A 20339-nucleotide genomic window follows, 5' to 3' on the forward strand; every position below is an offset into this window, starting at 1 on the left:
TCCAGAACAGGAGCTCCAAAGCTACAGAGAAACCCTGTCTCTCAAAAACCAAACCAACCAACCAACCAAACAAACAAACAAAAACAACCGGCCAGCTGCCTTTACAAACACCAATGTCCCCAGACACAGAGAAAGGGGAACCCTCGTGATTTGAGGGCGGCGGGATGCTGCACTCGGTCCTGGGCTCTGGTGCACGGACCGGGCACGCAAGCCCTTCCCAGCCTGAGTTCCTCCTCCCACGCAGGAGGACGGTCATGTCACGCCGCTCATAAAATCGGCTCCGGAGAAACTTTCGGTGGATGGCCCCGGAGGCAGCTCGGCGCAGCCCGGGGTCCTGCAGCTGGCCAGGCGGGTCTCTGCCGCGGGGGCCTGCACCGCGGGAGGTGGAGGGGGGCGACCACCGAGCCTCGCGGGCCCCGCCCTCGGCCGCTGACGTCACCACATTCCCGCGGCGACTCCTCCCGCCGCCGCTGCAGCCGCAGTGACAGGCGAGCCGGGCGGGTGACGGGAAGTGCGGGCCGCGGGCGCGGGCGGGAGGTGACAGCAGCCACGCGGGGAAGATGGCTGAGGACTTCGGCTTCTTCTCGTCGTCGGAGAGCGGGGCCCCCGAGGCCGCCGAGGAGGACCCGGCGGCCGCCTTCCTGGCCCAGCAGGAGAGCGAGATTGCTGGCATCGAGAATGACCCGGGTTTCGGGGCACCTGCCGGCAGCCAGGTGGCCTCTGCGCAGCTGGGACTCGCGAGCGGGGGTGAGTCAGCGCAGCGGCCTGGAACCGGGGGCTGCGGCCAGCACCGGGGGCAGGAGGCCCAGTGTCGGTGAGACCCGGCCTGGGTCCCTGCAGTAGTCGTCTGGAGCCCGGCTGGCTATCTGGGGTGACCAGGGGCACCCCGGGGGCTGTGTGTCTCCGTGGGGCCTGGGAAAGCAGGGAGGAGCCGGGAAGTGAGCTGGTGTCTGGGCTGAGGCTGGATCCGCTGACTCTGGGGACAGGAATTTCGTCGTGACATTTTATCCCCAGGCCAGCTCCTCCACTGTGTGGCTCTGGAATCCTCCCCCTGCTCAGTTCTGAGAGTCATTTTCTGTCCCAGTGTCCTAGCTAAGAGGTACAGGTGTGGGACAAACGCAGTCTTCCTGACCCAGGGCTTAGCCTTCACTCTGCTGGGAAGCAGGGGGCACTCCAGGAACTACCGCTCTTCCTTGGGGACCACCTGCTGTCCTGCAGCGCTGGAGGAGACATGTTAATTACATTTAATAATTTCACACACGCGTTACTGAATCCATTTCAGAACTGGCCACAGGAAGCCTCAAAAGGTACACTATTAAAACAACTAGGAGGTATGGATCAAGGATTTAAACCCCTCCTGTCCGATTCTGAGCCCTTCGTGTCCTGACCACACCATTTTCAGTATGTCGGGCTGTAAGTCTGGACAGGCGCACAAAGAGCCATGAGTCCTACCCTTCCTGTTTATAACTGTGTTTGGTGGGTTTACAAAGGTGGTCCAGGACCTTTGTGGATGGCTTCAGACATAAGGGGTCAGGACCTGTTTCCTGCAACGTTATGTTTGTCATTTATACTTCTGCCTCAAGGAAAACTTCTTATAAATATTTAGTGAAAAAACATGGACCTTCCTGGGTACACACCGAATTGACCTTATTTATTTTCTGTTGTAATTTTAGAAAGGTTTAGTGAGCTTCTTGCAAATAAATATTATATGTATATGTTCACGAGGCTCTTTAACAGTCAGATTTCTTTCATTCAACATTTTGCTGTGTTGCCTTCCCCACTGGGGATACAGAACGAAGGAACCGGATCTGTGGCTGAGGGGTTGAATCAATTCTGACATGAGAAATGTAGTAACCCTTTTGTAACACACAAGCAACTGGAGCTTGAGGGGCTATCACAATGGCTCAGTGGGTAAAGGTGAACTGGCCTAATGTACCTGAGTTTGGATCCTGGAACCGCATATAAGAGAGAACTGGCTGCCACAGTTGTCCTCAGTCCTCACATACATGTGCATCACACACACACACACACACACACACACACACACACACACACGTAAATAAAGTGTAAATAATAATAATTAAAAGAAAAAGAAACTGGAGCCGGTCGTTGGTGGTGCATGCTTTTAATACCAGCACTCAGGAGGCAGGGGCAGGTGGATCTCTGTGAGTTCGAGGCCAGCCTGATCTACAGAGCGAGTTCTAAGGGCAGGCTCCGAAGCTACAGAGAAACCCTATCTTGAAAAAACAAAACAAAACTGGAGTTTCAGTGTCTTGCTTAGGGTCACACAGGCATGAGTTATAGTTCCGGGGACTTGTTTTCAAGCCTCCTGGTTCTGTACTATGTTATTCCAAAGACACTGTGTAGGTCTGCCTAGAAGATGGCTGAATGTGGCAAGGGGAAGCAGGGGCCTAACAAAGCCAGCCCTGAGGCCTCTCAGCTCCTCACCATAGGCCCTTTATTTTCCCAGGGAACCTGCCCAGATTCTTCCGTGGAACTTGCCCAGTTCAGGAGGTTCCGGGTCTTTAGGAACTCATGGGAAAGACAGATGGAGTTCAGGCTGAGGATAGCCATAGGGCCTGGGGCTTAGCAAGCTGTGGTTTTCCCAGGACTTACAACTGGACGGGGAGGGCACTGACTGTCCCTAGATTTGATATGAGATGACAAGGAGAGAAACAGTGAGTGATAATCCTTGGGGAAGCTGCCAGGGACACAGCCCTCTGAGAATCTTCCAGACTCCTACATTTGATGTTGCAGGTGCTCAGCTTCCCTCCTGAGTGGCAGTTTGGGGAACAAGAAGGTACTTAAGGAGCGGAGCGAGCAGCGTGGAGCTCAGCAGGTGTTAAGGCACACACAGGATGGACCCGAGGCTCTTAAGTCAGGGTGGCAGCCATCCCTCTCTGAGCTGCAGGGAGCGGTAGGAGCCCAGGGGTCTGAGGGAAATGGCCCGGGCCTCCTGGGAGCTGGGAAGGCAGGCTCCAACAGCAGCCACCAAAGCAAACTCAGAGTCAAACTCAGGTAATGGGGTCTTCTGATGAGCAGCTCCCCTGCTGAGTTCACTAATGCCTGCTCCCAGGAAAGCCCTGTCTGGTGAAAGCCTGAGCCCAGAGCCCCACTGAGCCTACTCTTCGAGCAGATAGATCTGCAGCGGGCTTGGGGCACGGACACTTTGTTTCCATTCATCAGCCTTGGGTAGGGCCCAGATGAGCTACGCTTTCACACCCAGAGTTCCGGGCTCTTGGCCTGACTGACTTATGGGCCAGCTCTGTGTAATCCTGTTGCCCCTGCTGGGCCTCAGTAAGCTCACAGGAATGTTCTGGATTCCCAAACGGGTCAGGCATCTGAAGAGGCCCATGGAACAGCTTATCCTTGGGTCTTGTGTTTGCCTTGCTGTATTTGTTCTGTGGGCTCTGTTGTGGACTTGGGATCATAAGGGTGTGAGAGCCAGAGAACGCTGGAATAGACATTGGTGGTTCTGTGAGAGGGTTTGTGTGTCAGGAGGCTGACAATGCTCCCTCTTCTGGAGGCTGAGTTGGGCACCAGGAAACTCATGTGGCCTTGCCAGGAACAGCTCCCGAGGCTGTTCCCACAGGCACACAGCATCAGGAATACCCGTTTGGACTCACCCTCATTTAGGGAGCTAGCTTCCTGTACAGTAGAAACCCTACCTGAGTGGGTGAGGTGAGAGCTGTCATAGCAGATCAGGACTAATCACTGCTTGACTGACTCTGTGAATAAGTTATGATTTATATCAGTGGCAGATGACTGACATGAACCTTTCAGGCTCAGGCCAGAAGTTCTGTTGTTCTACAGCCCTGTCTAACTTGTTATAGGGCTGATTGTCCTTCTGTGGTGACTGCCAAGGCCTGCTATGGCTCACGCAAGGAGGCATGACAGTTCCAGAGAGGCCTTGCCGATTACAGTGAGCCCCAAAGAGCAATTCAATCCTCATTTGGCCTCTGTTCGCCTATTCTATGCAGGAGCCCTTAGTTGGGGGAAAATATGCTTTCAGAGCCTGGTAAGGAGTACATGCCCCTAGGCATGCCAAGTCATTGCACGAGAGTGGAGCATCCCATGTAGTACCCTGGATATCCCAGAGATGAGACCTCTTTCAGAGCCTCAGGGACGCAGCAGAAGCGGTCTAAGGCCCCCCGTAGGAGGTGACTTGCACACCATTAAAAAATAAAAAGAGCAGGACCATGGTGGCGCACACCTTTCATCCCAGCACTCGGGAGGCAGAGGCAGAGGCAGGAGGAGCTCTGTGAGTTCCAGGCCAGCCTGGTCTACAGGGTGAGTTCCAGGACAGGCTACAAAGCTACATGGAGAAACCCTGTCTCAAAACCAAACAAAACCAAACCAGGATTCATTTGTTTATCTAGTGATAACCTGTACAAAGGCCCAGGCCCCACACATAAGCATGGCTTTGAAGAAGACAGCCATGGTGCTCGTCCAGGTGTTTGCCCTAGCAGGACAGACCACCCAAAGCAGGTGTGTAGGTATGAGATGGTGAGGGCACAGGTTGGGTGGGCATAGGAGTGAGGGGAAGGCAACTTTGAGGGTCACTGTTGCAGCAGAAGCTACAGGTAATTTGTGACTAACTGGATGTTGGACAAGGGGATTGGGAGGAGTCACTGTGAAGGCAAAGTGCTCCTGGGAGGAGCACAGAGGGGAAAATAGGCCAAGTGTTGCCCAGGGGGAGCTGTGTGTCCTGCTCTCCCAGGCAAACAAAGCGGTTGCTCAAGGTTCCACCAGGACATGTAGAGACACAGACCCCTGTCTTCCTCATCCCTGGTGGCCTCTCCCTAAACCTGAAGTACCCCCGTCTACTTACCAGGTCCCAGCTCCACAATTAACTTCATGCAGGTAAGGAACAGTGCACTGGCTAGGTGATCTTGATCAGAGTAGCCTTTCTTGAGTAGCCCTACTTGAGAATCTGTAAAATGGGTCACTAAGTTTTCTTATAGGGCACACAGGGAACAGTCAGGGCCTGGGCCTCAGTTGTTTATAGATCCATTATGTCTGTGGTGGAGGTGTCAGTATACCCACGGGTGTATGCACAGGGGTCACCGTAGGACCATCCTGTGCCTGTCAGCTGGACCCTGAATGACGCTGTCTCCTTGCTCTTTCCAGCTGGCTCCGAGGACATGGGGACCACAGTCAACGGAGATGCGTTTCAGGTAAGCAGAGAGGTGAGACTGCCTGCCTCAGGCTCAGGGTAGCTTCTGTCTCCACTGGAGGTCATTTAGGGCTCACTGTGCGTTCGCTGTCTTCTTGTCATGTTGGAAGGGAGCCTTTGGAGACAGGGACTGATGAGTTGCTCAGGCTGTCCTCTAGCTTCAGGAAGGAGTGGCACAGGATAAAGGAAATTAGAGTTCTGCCCAAAAAGGTATTTCTGGTGGGAGGCTGGCCTGACTGGCTATCTCCACTTTAACTGGGTGGCCTCTTTGACTGGGAGATTAAATTTGGAATTTCTCCTAAGTGGATAATTGGAAAAGGATACTTAGACTCTCTACAGAATGACTTCTAACACAGAGAAACTAGAAATAGCCTAAATGGCCAGAATCAGGGGCCTAATAGATGGGAAATCAGCTCTAGTTACAAAGGGCGGTCAGAGCTTCCTGTCCTTATAGGCATACACGCTCATTAAAGCAGCTTACAGGATGAGTGATGTGCCATCATGACATATCACTTTCAAGTGTTTTGGGTGTTTGCATGAAATATGTGGAAAAGGCTTTCCAATTGTTAACGATGGTAGCCCTGAGAACGAGAGGCCCTGGTCTCCTATTTCCACCACAGGATGGGAAAGGGGCGGATGAGGGTTGAGGGTGTTGCAGTTAAAGATGAGGGATGGAGTTTAGTGGAGAAGCTCCAGGTTAAATCCCCAGCACCACAAAAACACACAGACTGAGAGAGTGCAGATGCTAAATCACCCCCAGAACCCCGAATAGGTATAGAGCCCCAGATGTGTGAGCTTTGGTAAAACACCGATGTCAGGGCCTACAGCTTCCTGATCTCCTGAGCCCCACCCTGTGGAGGAGTTGGCCTCTTGGATCCTGGGAGGATAAACAATACTTTCTTATGTAAGTGGGATGGGCTGGTCCTAACACAGGAAAACTGGCCTTGCCCCATTTCTGAAAAATGACTCAACATCAGGGAGTTAGCAAAGTATCCCTAGGACTCCCCAGCTTCATTCCCAGTTGAGTATAGCAGAACTAAGGGATAAGTGTTACTCTTGTACTGTTAGAACTTTTGACAGGCCAGTTCTGGGCTCCAAGAGACTCATGAGGTCTCTGATGGCTCAAAGGGCCTCTGTTCTAAAGTGGACATGCTGGGGCAGCACTTGGGACCGCAGGAGTATCTAGAACATTCTGAGCAGCAGACTTTCACTTCAGTTGACAGAAGCTTGAGAATCACAGATAGATGTTGAAGAGATTTATATGAAGTCACAGAGTGATGCCAGCTATTGCTGGGGTTTTCCTCACCTGGATGACCTGGCTCTCCTGGCCCCGAACCCCCCCACCCCCCCCCAACATCACTTTCCACTTGGGGCCCTGAAGAGCACAGTCTGGGCAGTGATTTTCATTCTCTGCTCTCAGGAGGCACATTGCTTGCCCGTGAATCCCCCTGGGCAAGGGAGGCTCATGGAAGAGAAGATTCACTTAGTTTAGTAGCAGAGCTGCTTCCTACCTGGATGGGCGTACACTCTGGACTGTGCCGCACTCACACAGAGAACTATCTTTGGGTCGAGCTCAGCAGCATTTGTCATGCACTGTGCGGGTGGGAGCCTTGGCCTGTGCAAACCCAGCCTTTGTGCTGCAGTCTTTCCTGGTAGACGATGTGGGTGACCAGCTACACACCTCACCCCAGCACAGGCTCGGGTTAGCCTACCAGCACCTATTCCATCCAGCTGCTTTGGCCGCATGGGGGACAGGGGCAGGGATGGAGGGCCTTGCAGGGCTCCTCTTCTCCCCCCAGCACCGGTTCTCTCCCCCACCCTTGCATCTCCTCCCCTCTTCTCTCCCTTCCCCTCCCCTCTCCTTCCCTGTGAGCTACTTAAAGGAATCAGCAGCTCAGCCCAGCTTACCCTGAGCTGCTCAATCCTAAGGCGGATATGCCTCATCGTCCTGGCTATCTCTGGGGTTTTAGCATGCGCTTGGCCAGCAAGGACTACCTGGCAGGAGGCTGGGTGGAGATCAGCTGGTTTTCTGCTCCTGGCCATAACCAGTCTTTTCCGCTATGGAGCTTTGGAGGAGTTCAGAGTGCTTCTTCAGCCACTAGTGTGGCCACTATAGCCCTGAGCTGCTACACCTTCTGGAACTGACCCCATGCCCCACCTAGGAGGCTCAAATGGATATGGATGAGCCTCAGTGTGGCCTCTGATGTTTACTGGCACGGACAGGAAAATAAATCCAAAGCAACCAGGAGAAAAGCCAGTGAAGTATTTCTCAGGACCTGCCTGCCAGCAGCCCTGCTGTGCTCACCCTGTCTGGCAGTGAGGGCCCTAGCCACATGGTGACGGTGAGCTTCAGTGGTCATACTTTCTTTATGTGAGTGGCCATGGGGTGATTCTATGGCTCTTGCTGTATACGAGTCTTACTAGGTTCCTTGAGTGGGATACTGTCACTCTTATGTCACAGGTTTGAAATCAAAGTTGCCCAGGGAAGGGATTTTTCTCAACAGTGGCAGAATAGGCACTTTAAGCCAGGCCTCTCTGATACAGTGCCCAGCGTCTCTCCTGGGTCCTCCCCCGTCTTTATAATCAGCTATTTGTTCATTCATTTCTCAGCTCACATTCTTTGTGGGCCAGGCCTGTGCTGTGGTGGTGGATGTGAAGACAGAGCCAATGGAGTGTTTGTCCCCAGAGTTCATTTCTAATGGAGTACAGAAACCGGGGGAGAAGTCACCATAGCCTACGAGCTTGGATTTGAGGGTAATGAGACAGGAGGGTCATAAGTTCAAGGGTAGCGTGAGGCATATTTTGAAGGCCTTAAAAAAAAAATCTTTAAAAAAATCTAACAGCTTGAGTGTTTTTTGTGTCTAAAACCAACTGAAAGCGTTGCAGGATTAACCCACTTAACCCTCCCAATACCTCATTATGCAGTTGCTTTTATTATCCCCATTTTGCTCAAGGAGATTTAATAGCTGTTCTAGTGACAGAGCTTCAGTAACTTCAGAAGCTGAAGTCTGGGAGCCCAGCAGGGAAGTGACACAGGGAGTGGGTTGCAAGGCTGGCTAGAGCCTGGCTGGCCTGGCTAAGGGGGCAGCATGTGTAAATGAACAGAAGGGAAGACATTTGTCTCAGGCAGGGCTCATGCAGAGTGCCTGTGGACTCTACCACATAGAGGGATGTCACACGAGGCCACAGATGCAGGGCTGATTGACTGCTTAAAGAGACACATAACTCCCGACCACAGCACATCAGTGGCCTCTTGTGTGGTGTAGGAGGCCGTCCCAGCTTGGGCAGACTTCATATCCTGGCCCTGGAACAGGCCAAATCTGCCCCCAGGTGTGGGAGGTGCTGTAGAGAGGGGACTGAGCCTCACGTGTCCCGGGTAAAGTAAAACTGTTCCAAGGGCTGCCCAGGCTTCATACCCAGACCACAGACAGCAGTGGATGCCTACAATTCATTTTCTGGGTTTTCCCAGCTGGGGGACCTTGGATTAGTAACTTAACCTTTCTGAGCTCAGTCTCTCCTTTGTAAAATGGGGATTCAAGGCCCTAGCCTGCTGTCCCCACAGGGTTGTTGGGAAAAGTACTCTGTAACCATGAGTTTCTTATAAATTACTGACATGTCCACTAAATGAGCTGAGTAGCCTGGAGGCAGTGGTGTGTGTGTGTGTGTGTGTGTGTGTGTGTGTGTGTGTCTGTGTGTGTGTAGGCAGGGACCACAAGGGACAAAGTGTCTAATCTTGAGAAGGTCACTAAGCAGCAGCCATGTGTTTGTCCAGCATGCACAGGCCCTGACTCAGTCCCCAGCCCCGGGCGATGGTGGGCACGGGACCAATGAGACAAACGGCGGTGTAGGAGTCATGGGACAGAAGGGCAGTGTTCCCGTCAGGCGTTTTGTGACGAGGACGTTCACGCCCAGTTACTCACTTTGAGCCTGGCTCTGTCTCTTGCTTGACAACCTTGGCACTTTGGCACTACGGTCCTCTTACCTATAAAACAAGGGTAGTAAACCCTTCTAAGTGGAGCTGTAAAGACCAAAGCCACCCATTTAGTCACAAGTGCTCTGGGACCCTGACTTTAGGTGAGATTTCTGGAGATGATGGAAGTAATGATACAAAGTAATGATCCAGAACCATCTAAGAATTCAAGTTATTGTAATAAAATGGTAAAGTAGTGGGGTTGTGGTATGGCTTAGTAAAACAATCCCAATTCCAGCAGTGTGTGTGTGTGTGTGTGTGTGTGTGTGTGTGTGTGTGTGAAATAGCATGGTATTTGTATATAACTTATACATATCCTCCCGTGTACTTTAAATTATCTCTGGGTTATGATAATGCTAATACAGTGTAACAGTGTAATTGCTTTGTAAACAGTTGTTACACAGTAATATTTAGGAAATAGAGACAAGCAACAAAACTGAATATCTTCAATACAGAGGCCACCATTGTGGAAAAACTTCAAAGTTCAGAGTCAGTGACTATTTGAGGAAGGCTAACTGGAGAGAGATTGCTTAAAGTGCTATAGCTCATGGCGGTGGCAAATGCCTGGAGTCTCAGTTCCCTGGAGACTGAGGCAGGAGGATCAAGGACATGACCCTCAAATAGGAAAAAGGGAGGGGGGTGGTAAGGAAGCAGGGGTGGGGGGGGGGGAGGGAAGAGAAGTAATACAGCTCACAGGAGGGAACTGTCCTCAACCCTGAGGGCCTACATGGTGGAAGGAGAGAATGGGTTCCTGAAGTTGTCTCTGACTTTAGAGCTACACCATGGTGTGTGCATATACACATAAATTAAATAAGTGTAATTTAAAACGAAAGTGGATGGAGCAGGCCTGAGACACAGGACTGTGGACCTGAGTTTATTCTACTAGTAATAAAACAAAACAAGCCAGGCAGTGGTGGCGCACACCTTTAATCCCAGCACTGAGGAGGCAGAGGCTGGTGGATCCCTGTGAGTTCGAGGCCAGCCTGGACTACAGAGTGAATTCCAGAACTGGCTCCAAAGCTACAGAGAAACCCTGTCTCAAAAAATCAAATCAAGACAAAGCAAAAAAAGAAAACAAAGGAACAATGGTGGCCACGGGAGTGGAGGCCTCTTTCAGAGCACTGGCCTGACTTACACACAGGAAGAGAGTGAGGATGGAAACCCTGGCTCTAAGGGACGGGAGCTCCAGGCCAGCACACTTAGGGGTGGGGAGGAACCACATGAGTTGTTCAAGGACAGTGTGTCAAGGGTGCACTGTCCAAAACAGAAGTCAGGGAACAGGAGAGTGGAGACTGGATTTTTATTCAAATTATAGCGGAAAGACTTTGGGTTTTTGTTGTTGTTGTTGTTGGTGTGTGTGTGTGTGTGTGTGCGCGCGCGCGCAGCGCTTCCTTTGGTTTTTGAGACAGGCTTTCTCTGTGTGTCCCTGGCTGTCCTAGAACTCACTCTGTAGACCAGGCTGGCCTTGGACTCAGAGATCCACCTGCCTCTGCCTCCTGAGTGATGGGATTAAAGGTGTGTGACACCGTGCCTGGCTTTTGGGTCATTTTAAAAGTGGACAGGACATTATTTTAATTAGGCTTTGCATGGGTCATTTTATTTTGTATCTGGGATTGAATCTAGGACAAGGTCATCGGTGGCTGAAAGGGGGAGACATAAACAACAGCAATACTGACAGCTGGGCAAACGATTGGAGGGCAGGGAGCCACGGACTGAGGGAATGTAGGGAGCTGCAATGTAAGTAGGTCCTGCCCTGCCCACTAGGAGCTTTGGGTAGATAGCAGAGGTAGAGAAGACTGTGGCAGGAGGTGCTGGGATGGAGGAGTCTGGGATGGAGGAGTCTGCGATGGAGGAGTCTGCGATGGAGGAGTCTGGGATGGAGGAGTCTGGGATGGAGGAGTCTGGGATGGAGGAGTCTGCGATGGAGGAGTCTGGGATGGAGGAGTCTGCGATGGAGGAGTCTGGGATGGAGGAGTCTGCGATGGAGGAGTCTGCGATGGAGGAGTCTGGGATGGAGGAGTCTGGGATGTGAGGGCCTGGAACATGCTGGGTGGAGGTAGATCCCAAGGTGGACATGTCTGTGGTGGAATAAGGAGACAGGGCACATTGCAGTCGGAGCTCTGTGGGGTCAGTGCCCACAGGAAACAAGGAGGGCAGAGCACCAGCCAAGCATGGTGGCAGGGCCCACTCTCATCTTCCAGGAAGAGTCTCTCAGACTAGAGATGCCCCATCCATACTGACTCCAAGTACACAACCCCCAACATTTCTGTCCCACGCTCTAGCAACTCTGTCACCAGATCTGAATCCCACTACATCTATCCCCCTCTCTTGACCTTGGTTCTCTTCTGTATAATGGGGATGAAAAACGACAGTGATGGCTGGTGAGATGACAAAGTGGCAAGGGCATTTGTTGCCAAACCTGAGGACCTGAGTTCAATCCCAGAACTCACACAGTGGAAGGGGAGGACCAACTCCTTCCAACTGCTCCCTGACCTCCACACTCAGGTCATCTCTGGCACATACAAGTAAGTAAGTAGAGTGATCCTAATACCACCCACTGAGCCATCTCTCTGTAGCAGGGGCTCTGTGCCTTACAAAAGGCTGGGAATGTAACTTTGCTGGAAGAGTGCTTGCTTAGTCTACACAGAGCTTTGAGTTTCATCCACAACACTGAGTACACCTGATTCCTGCACTCACTAAGTTCAAGGTTATCTTCCATTAGACCAAGTTCTAGGCCATTCCTGTTTCTACACAGAGAAATCAATACTTTACAAACACCACTGCATCAGATCTGAGAGGCCATCTTACTATGAGTCCCATTTTCAGTGAGGAAAACAGGCTGGGTATGTTCAGGAACTCACCCAGCCAAACACACATCTTCCAGCTCTCAGCAATGTGATTGTATGTCTTTAGAGTCCAAGTTTACCAGAGCAATGTTTTGTTATTTTATGTATATGGGTATTTTGCCCGTGTCTTCTTACTTTTCTATTGCTGTAATAATATATCACACCAAGGCAACATAGAGAAGAAAGAGTTTATTTGGGGCTTACAGTTTCAGAGGTCAGAGTCCATGACCACGGAAGGTAATGAGCATGGTAGCAGGCAGGCAGGCATGGTGCTGGAGGAGTAGCAGGGAGTTTGCATCCTGGGCCACTAGCGTGAGACACAGAGAGCTAATTAGCAATGGGGTGAGCTCTGAAATGTCCATGCCAGCCCCCAGGGACACAACTCCTCCTAACAAGGCCACACCTTCTAATCCTTCCTATACAGTTCTACCAAATGGGGACCGAGCATTTAAATATATGATAATATGGGGGCTGTTCTCACTCAAACCACCACAGCCTGCATGTATGCCTATGCCTGGAGCCTACAGAGACAAAAAGAGGGTGTCAGAGCCTCTGGAGCTGGAGTGACAGATAGTTGTGAGCTGCCCTGCGGGTGCTGGGAACCAAACCTGGGTCCCCTGAAAAAACAGTCATGCTCCTAACTGTAAGAAGTCTTTCTCTGTTCCGCCAACCAGCTCTCAAATAATGACATGGAGACTTCTTATTAATTACCAAAGCTTGTCCTACAGCTTAGGCTTGTTCCTAACTAGCCCTCATAACTGAAATTAACCTATTTATCTTAACCTGTGTTCTATCACGCGGCGTTACCTATCTTCCATCTTGCAGCTCTTGTCTCCTGGCTCCTGCATGCCTCAGTGCCTCCTCCTCTTCCTTTCTCTCCCTGGAAATCCCACCTATACTTCTTGTGTTGCTACTGGCCGTTCATCTTTGTGTTACAGCACTCACAACAAATACATCCTCACACAGTGTGCACCCTGTACAATGTCCCACAATACTTAACTCCTGTGCAGTCTCTCCAGCTGTTCCCTCCCCCACTGTCATGGCCGAGTTTTAGTCATGGTTGTGCTGCCTGTCTCTGGGCCGCACATTCACTGAGCAAATGTCTGCTGTCTCCTATGTGCCAGGCACTGTGGTGAGCTCTGTACACAAAGCAATGGAACACAACAGACAAGGTCCCTGCTGTCACAAAGGTAACACTCTGGCGGACAAATGAACACATTAGTAATGAGGTCAAGTTAGACTGTGTTAAGTTTTATCATGGAACACAACTGTAACAGCTTTTAATGATGGTAGCACAAGGGACTCCATGTGTGCAAAAACAGATGGCATCTATAGCTTGAAAAAAGATTTATTTTATGTGTATGAGTGTTTTGCTTATATGTATGTATGTATACCAGCAGCATGCACATTCTTTAGAGGCTAGACGTGGGCATCTGGTCTCCTGGAACTGGAGTTAGAGACAGTTGTGAGCCACCACATTGGTGCTGGAAACTGAACTAGGGTCCTCTGCAAGAGCAGCAAGTCTCTTCACCACGGAGCCATCTCTTCAGGCGCAAATTTAATTTTAATTCTCATTTCATTCTGTATCAGCTCTATGGGTTGACTTATCTTGTTTTATAATGAAAGGGTTTATGAGTCAATTGTCTGGGCTTGAGGCAATGGCCAGGCACTGGGAGGTTGAGTGGCCTGCCTGAGGCCACCTGGGAGCAGTCTGCTGTCAGCGGGAACAGAGTGTAAAGGTGTATCACTTGGTGGCAGAGTGGGTTGGGTGGCCTGATTTGAGGGCTGTCTTGGTTGCACTAAGAGCGGCACAAACAGCAGGGCAGGCATGATGGGCCGGGACACTGCTTGTGTTGTAGGAGGCTAATGGGCCTGCCGATGGCTATGCTGCAATTGCCCAGGCGGACAGGCTGACTCAGGAGCCTGAGAGCATCCGGAAGTGGAGAGAGGAACAGAAGAAAAGGCTGCAGGAGCTGGGTGAGCACATGCCAGGGAGAGCTGATCCTGCCCAGGGCTTCTGGGACACGGTGGGTGGGGCGGAGGGAGGCAGCCTTGGAGTCTGCGCAGGCCCACTTGGCTGAGGGTGGGCCCCTGGGCTGCTGGCTGGGGGCCAGGGGTGGGGCATCCAGGGTGGCTGCTCTCCACAGAAAAGTTGTTACTCACTCTCCTGCTGGGCTCCCAGACGCTGCCTCTAAGGTGACTGAACAGGAGTGGAGGGAGAAGGCCAAAAAGGACCTGGAGGAGTGGAACCAGCGCCAAAGCGAGCAAGTCGAGAAGAACAAGATCAACAATAGGCGAGTAAACCTGGGGGTCTGAGGGGAGCCCTGAGGGCGCGAGGGGAGCTGAGGAGCCCTGAAGGGGCTGTGAGGACAGAAAGGGGACCATGGAGGCGATGGAGGGAGTGGTGGTGTCCTAAGGCAGGTGATGTCGCAAGGACATGGAGGAAAGAGCTGCTGGGAGCGCGGGGCCCCTCGTAGCATGCCACCCCCATCCTCCATGGTGACAGGAAGCAGAATGGGAGCCACGGCCTGGAGTGTGCGCAGTCGCTCCGGGACCCTGAGCCCTCTGTAGGTGACTTAGAGGGCCCAGGCATGGCTGGCAGTGAAGAGGCAGCCTGAGAATCTGACTCCATTTCTTATAGAAACGCCAGTACTTCCACCCAGTGTGACTAAGGGATGAGAGGACATTAGCGGCCTGCATATGTGAAAGGGCCCTAGCAGTGGCCCTAGGGCGTAAACGAAGTCAGTGGGCATTCACTCTCCCCGCCACTCAGCTCTGCCTCCCTCTGTTCTGGCTTCCCTATGGGACACACACCCCTGCATGGGAACAGCAGCTTCAGGCTTCTGCTCCTCTCCGATGGCAAGCTCAGTGAGGACAGCAAGTATCTAGTGGCTCCTGCCAGAGTTGGCTTGGGCTATGGGCCCATGCCAGGCCCCTGACCGTAGGCACACGGAGGGCTGCTCCAATGGGACCCAGCCAGGGTCAAGTCCCATTCACTGGAGCAGCCTGTCCCATCTAAACTACAGGGACTGCAGTGGGAGCAGCTGACCCTGTAAGGCACAAGCTGGGCGGGACATGGGTGCAAACCAGGGGACACATTTGTGGAAATGGGTGTTCTCCTGCTCTGGACGCTGTGTCTTCCTGGGAGGGAAAGACAGTCAACATACTGCATGTCACCTGGGCACTGGGTGTCAGATGAGGACCCTTCTGTGTCCTCTAAGAGTTCAGAGGAGAGTATCACACAGGTACAGCTGAACTTGAATCCACTGGGGCCCTATATGTGAAGACCACAGAAGCAAGGAAGCAATTAGCGTGCCAGAGAAGGACCAGTGTCTAGAACAGTGAGTGGTTCTCCGTTTGTGGGTCACAGCCGTTATGAAGTAGCAGCAAACCACAACATGAGGAACTGTGTTCAAGGGTCACAGCGTTAGGAGGGCTGAGGGCCCTGGCCCAGAGCCGTGTGTCTGAGGGTTAGGGTTAGGGTTAGGGTTAGGAGGGCTGAGGGCCCTGGCCCAGAGCCGTGTGTCTGAGGGTTAGGGTTAGGAGGGCTGAGGGCCCTGGCCCAGAGCCGTGTGTCTGAGGGTTAGGGTTAGGGTTAGGGTTAGGAGGGCTGAGGGCCCTGGCCCAGAGCCGTGTGTCTGAGGGTTAGGGTTAGGGTTAGGGTTAGGGTTAGGGTTAGGAGGGCTGAGGGCCCTGGCCCAGAGCCGTGTGTCTGAGGGTTAGGGTTAGGAGGGCTGAGGGCCCTGGCCTAGAGCCGTGTGATGACTTCGGGTCAGGAAGGAACTGGTGTTAGGAGCGCATTTTAGACCTGGTCTGCAGGGAGTCTAAATGCAGAGGGAAGGGTTTTGGGAAATGGGTGGCACATGGGAGTGACACTGGAAGGGCCGTGGGAAGAGACCTCACTGAGCAGTAGGAAGCTGGCAAAGGTGCACAAACCTCTACTGTTAGCATTTAAACTGTACTTCCCTACCGTGTCTCCTGCGGAGTACTAACACTGTTTCTCTTTCTCTTTAACCCTTGCCTGCCTGTCCTGCTGCCTGTCCTCCCCCACCTAACTCCTCCTCCTAACTCTTTCTTCAAGGATTGCTGACAAAGCGTTCTACCAGCAGCCAGATGCTGATATCATTGGCTATGTGTACGTGTCTCCTTTGCTCTCTGCAGGGGCAGCTGTGGAGGGCAGCCCGGCGGTTTTTCAGTCTCTTGTCTGTGGTATAAACGAATGTGGCTGGGCTCAGAGCGATGACCAGAGCGGAGGGCAACTCCAGGACTGGTGCAGCCCTTGCCTCCCATCTTTCCATCTCTGTCCCTCCAGCAAACTGGGGGCAGCTTTGCCCATTAGAGTTCCCTAGTGGGGGTGGAGGAGGGAACGCACCCCCCAGCCTCACAGGGGAGGGGAAAAGGACACAGAGGCCCAGCTCCTCTCTGAGAAGTGTACTTTCATTGGACAGACACCAAGCATAGCTTGCTGAAGGCACAGGCGATAAGAGATGCCTTTATGTGTCTACGCCTGCCCCCGCCCCTAAGTACACCGACCTGACCATGAGCCCATGCCCACTCCGCAGCAGCCCTTCTCCTATGTATCTGGGTTTGGAGTCTGGCTCCATCTGTGCTGCTCTGGATTTGGAATGGCAAGCAGGTTTCTCTTACACCGGCCCCCGGTGACAGTACTATTGGGGAAGCCACAGGGAAGACAGTGACTTCTGAGAACTGTTTACTCATTTCACACATTTCCTTACTGTCCCTGCTGGAGCTGCGCCTTGCTGAACCACATGCCACTGTGGCCATCTGCACTGGCCCTGGCTTACACAGCACAGGCCACAGCAGTAGTCAGCAGCCTTCCCTTCCTTCGGCCCTTCCTTCTCCCATCTGGCCCTCACACAGGTACTGACCCTGTGCCAGTCACTGGTCAAACAGAGCGAAGAGACACATAGCCCTCCCCTGCAAGTTGCTCATGGGTTGGGAATACATTATATTACGAGCTCTGGAAGCCACCTTCTCTGCTGGGGACTCAGTGCATCCACTTATGACCCTTGGCTGCACCTTCAGATTTAAAAATGAATTTCTGGGTAGTAAGGGTGCAGAAGGACACTCTAGGTGGGAGAAGCAGCCGGGGCAGAGGCCTGGAGAGGACTGAAGGCTAAGTTTGTGGGGATGAATGGAAACTGAAGTCGGGAGGTCCCAGCTGGACTCTATTGTGCTAGGCTAAGAGATTTGGCCCTCCAGGCAGTAGGGAGCCATGGAGGCTCCCAACAGGGGAAGAGGAACTACCTGGCAGGTAGAACACTTCTGGGTTCAGTGCTCCTATTGGACCCAAGGAACTGGTCCAGAGAACCCAACAAGGCTCTGAAGGAGACAGAATTGGAACCGAGACTTCTCAGCCTTTCACCTGCCCACGCATATCCAAGGCAGCTTGAGCAAGGCAGACTCTGGTTCCGCAGGACTGAGGTGAGGCTCAGCCTGTTCCTAAGAAGCTCCATGGTGATGCCATGCTGCCGGGCGTGGGGTACTATTGTGGAATAGTAAGAATCGGGGAAAAACAGATAGGCTGAATAGATGTTTATTCAGGGAGAAATAACTTACAACAGAGACAGATGAACGCCAGTAGGTTCCCCTCCCAAGGATGCCTCCGGATGCTCTGTCTCTGTTCAGCAAGCAAGAGAGGGCTCTGGGGTCCCTACCCCAGACCTAGTTCCCTCAGGTCACATCTGCACCTGTCCCCACCCCCAATGGGCATGGTCAGTGTAACAGGTGTGGACAGAGTGGTTTTCTCACTATAGGGTACAGATTAGCAGTAAAGGCAGAGGGGAACCTCTTGACCCTGACAGGAATCGCCAAGGATAAAGCCTTTATCCACACCCACTGTCCAGTCCCACACAGCATAGACCCATCACTACACTGGCTACTCAGCTCAGAGAACAGATCAGAAGAGTAGAAGCCATGCTTCTCTCCTCACAGGTTAGTGGAGCACATGACAGAAAGGCAAGATCATGACAGACAGCCCAGCAGGACCACCTGGAGCTCCCTCCGCCATCACCCGGACCCACCTCCCAACTTCCCGGCAACTTTGTATCCTTTTCCCTCCCAAATAACTGAGTCCAATTTGTTCTGTTCATAAACTCTTCAGTGTGGAATGACTGGGAGCCATACACTTAAACAAGACTGACTTTCCCTTCCCCAGAAGCCATGGGCTGTATGTATACAGCTCCTCAGTCAGAGGGAGGGGCTCCTGAACCCCTCCCACTCCACGCTAGAATGTTGACTGATTTGATCTTGTAGAGGTAACCACAGCTTCTGTGGTTCATGACTGCTAGGGTCCTGTCATGTCCACAAGACGCTGTTTCTCTCCATTCCTCCTGACCTCTGGCTAAAATCTTTCTGCCACCTTTCCTCTATGGTCACTGAACCCTGGTATGTGTTATACATGTCCCATTTATGTCCGAGCACTTTAAATCAGTGACTTCCAAAACTGTCAACACAATTCTGAAGTGTGGTAAGAGTTCTTGCCTGTCATAGCCGACAGAAATTCAACCCAGTGTCATCAAAACAAGTAGATCCCTGAAGCAGAAACCACGCCCCACGTTATCCTAACGTGATTGTAACTGAAGCAATGCCTCCAACAGCCTCCCCAGGCTGTGGCTCCATCCAGATAGGGCTGTTGTGAGCTCGGAAGGTTTCTGGAGTCAGATACGCTTGTAGAGATTCTCCATCCATTCCACAGTTGTTTGGGTGGTTAGTCAGTGTCCTCTCTTGGTCAGGTCTTGGAGATGCTGACAATAGTTGAGGTAGAGACATTGCCCAGTGGTAGACTAACTACTCAGAATGTCTGAGGCCCAGGTTCAATCCCTAGGACTGAAAAAGAAGGAAAGAAAGGAAAAACGATGGAAAGATACAGGTGAGATTACACACCTGTAATCTCAGCAAGATCAGGAGTTCAAGGTCAACCCTGGCTATGCATGTAGCCTGGCGTATGTGAGACCCCGTTTAAACAAATACAAACAAATACACAAAAACAAAAGGGAAGGTAGGAAGGGACAGACTGAGCACAGAGTACCCTGGCTGGGAAGGTCTTTCTGAGGTGGTAAAGCCCATTCTGGGAATGAAATGACAAGCAACAAGCCAGCCAGGTGCAGTGATACACACCTGTAGTCTCAGGACCAGAGAGGCTGAGGCAGGAGGCTCTCCTGAGCTCGAGTTCAATAGCAGCTTGGCCTACATAGTGAGCCACGGGCTCAAACAAAAAGCGCCAGACCATGAGCTGGTGAAAAACCCTCTCAGGAAGAGGTGACAGAAAGTTCAAAAGCCCTGGGTCTAGATGACTTATGTATGCTTCCTCACTTATGTCCAGACCGTTTCTGGTGGCTGAAGCCATAGGGCACAGGGCTGGGAAGACTGGCTAATGTCCTAGAGTAGGCTACACACCACAGACTGATGGGAGCAGAACATTAGTGGCCCAGGAGAAGGCAACCATGAAAACCTTTGTCCTTCCTCCACCTTCAGGGCATCTGAAGAGGCTTTCGTGAAGGAATCCAAGGAGGAGACCCCAGGCACAGAGTGGGAGAAGGTAGCCCAGCTGTGTGACTTCAACCCCAAGAGCAGCAAGCAGTGCAAAGACGTGTCCCGCCTGCGCTCGGTGCTCATGTCACTGAAGCAGACACCACTGTCCCGCTAGGTGCCTGCCCTGAGAATGGCCACAAAGCATGGGCCTTGCTGAGGCGGAGGAGCGGCTGCTTCAGCCAGGGTGGAACTTCCTCTGGCAGCTGCCACACACAGCCTGTTCTGTTCCTCTGCATCTCTGGGAGCTGGGATGTGGGACCCTTACCCCTTTCAACCCCCACTCCCTCCTGGCCCTATGTTCCAGCCCCTCTTGACTCCTCTCAGCCCACTCAATTGTGACTGTCTCTCCTGATGTATTTTTTTTCTTGGCTTAAAGGGTATGTTAACTCTTTTTACACTTATTTATTATTATCCTCATTTCTCTGGAAGCTGCAACTGGTGTCAGGGCTTCATTTTGTGCTTAGAAGTTTTCCTAGTTTCATGCCCTTAAGTGGGGAGGATGTCCTCTTGGAAACTCAGGCGTTCCAAGCTGGAAGCAGGAACCCCAGACTGTGCCTGCTGTCTCGCCCAGTAAGAGGAAAGATGGGCTCTCACAGAACATTCTTGCAACCTTGCTCTCTGTGATTTTTTAAAAAGACTGAAGGTAGGATCTCTGCTAAGAAAACTAAGGCTCCCAGGACAGAATCAGCAGGTGAGGCCGGTGGCCTCTGCGGTGGTGTCTAAGACGGGAGACCTCATCTGCCAGACCTTCTTTCTTGGGAGTGACAGGGACCCTCTAAGATGCATCGCAGAT

At 52.1% G+C, this 20339-nt stretch overlaps 1 protein-coding gene across 2 annotated transcripts; it reads left to right on the forward strand.

Annotated features, from left to right (window-relative positions):
• The first annotated feature begins 449 nt into the window (after positions 1 to 449).
• Positions 450 to 19947, forward strand: Cltb (clathrin light chain B). 2 transcript variants are annotated; one of them, XM_051194253.1, is made up of 6 exons: positions 450 to 747; positions 5131 to 5177; positions 13852 to 13969; positions 14175 to 14286; positions 16074 to 16127; positions 19490 to 19947. In XM_051194253.1, the coding sequence occupies exons 1-6, from the start codon at positions 561 to 563 to the stop codon at positions 19659 to 19661; spliced, it is 690 nt and encodes a 229-aa protein (XP_051050210.1). In that variant the 5' UTR covers positions 450 to 560; the 3' UTR covers positions 19662 to 19947. The 2 variants fall into 2 exon arrangements, with proteins under 2 accessions (XP_051050210.1, XP_051050211.1); XM_051194254.1 differs by lacking the exon at positions 16074 to 16127 and having other exon boundaries at positions 452 to 747.
• Positions 19948 to 20339: the final 392 nt, after the last annotated feature.

This window comes from Phodopus roborovskii, unplaced genomic scaffold (assembly GCF_943737965.1).
Source record: "Phodopus roborovskii unplaced genomic scaffold, PHOROB, whole genome shotgun sequence".
Classification (NCBI taxonomy): Eukaryota; Metazoa; Chordata; class Mammalia; order Rodentia; family Cricetidae; genus Phodopus; species Phodopus roborovskii.

What these genes read in the sequence shown, in the direction of transcription:
- Cltb (XM_051194253.1), top strand. Translation starts at nt 561, where the DNA reads ATGGCTGAGGACTTCGGCTTCTTCTCGTCGTCGGAGAGCGGGGCCCCC. An exon ending in GAAAAGGCTGCAGGAGCTGG is followed by an intron (nt 13,970 to 14,174) that starts GTGAGCACATGC and finishes CTGGGCTCCCAG; the next exon opens with ACGCTGCCTCTAAGGTGACT. An exon ending in AAGAACAAGATCAACAATAG is followed by an intron (nt 14,287 to 16,073) that starts GCGAGTAAACCT and finishes TCTTTCTTCAAG; the next exon opens with GATTGCTGACAAAGCGTTCT.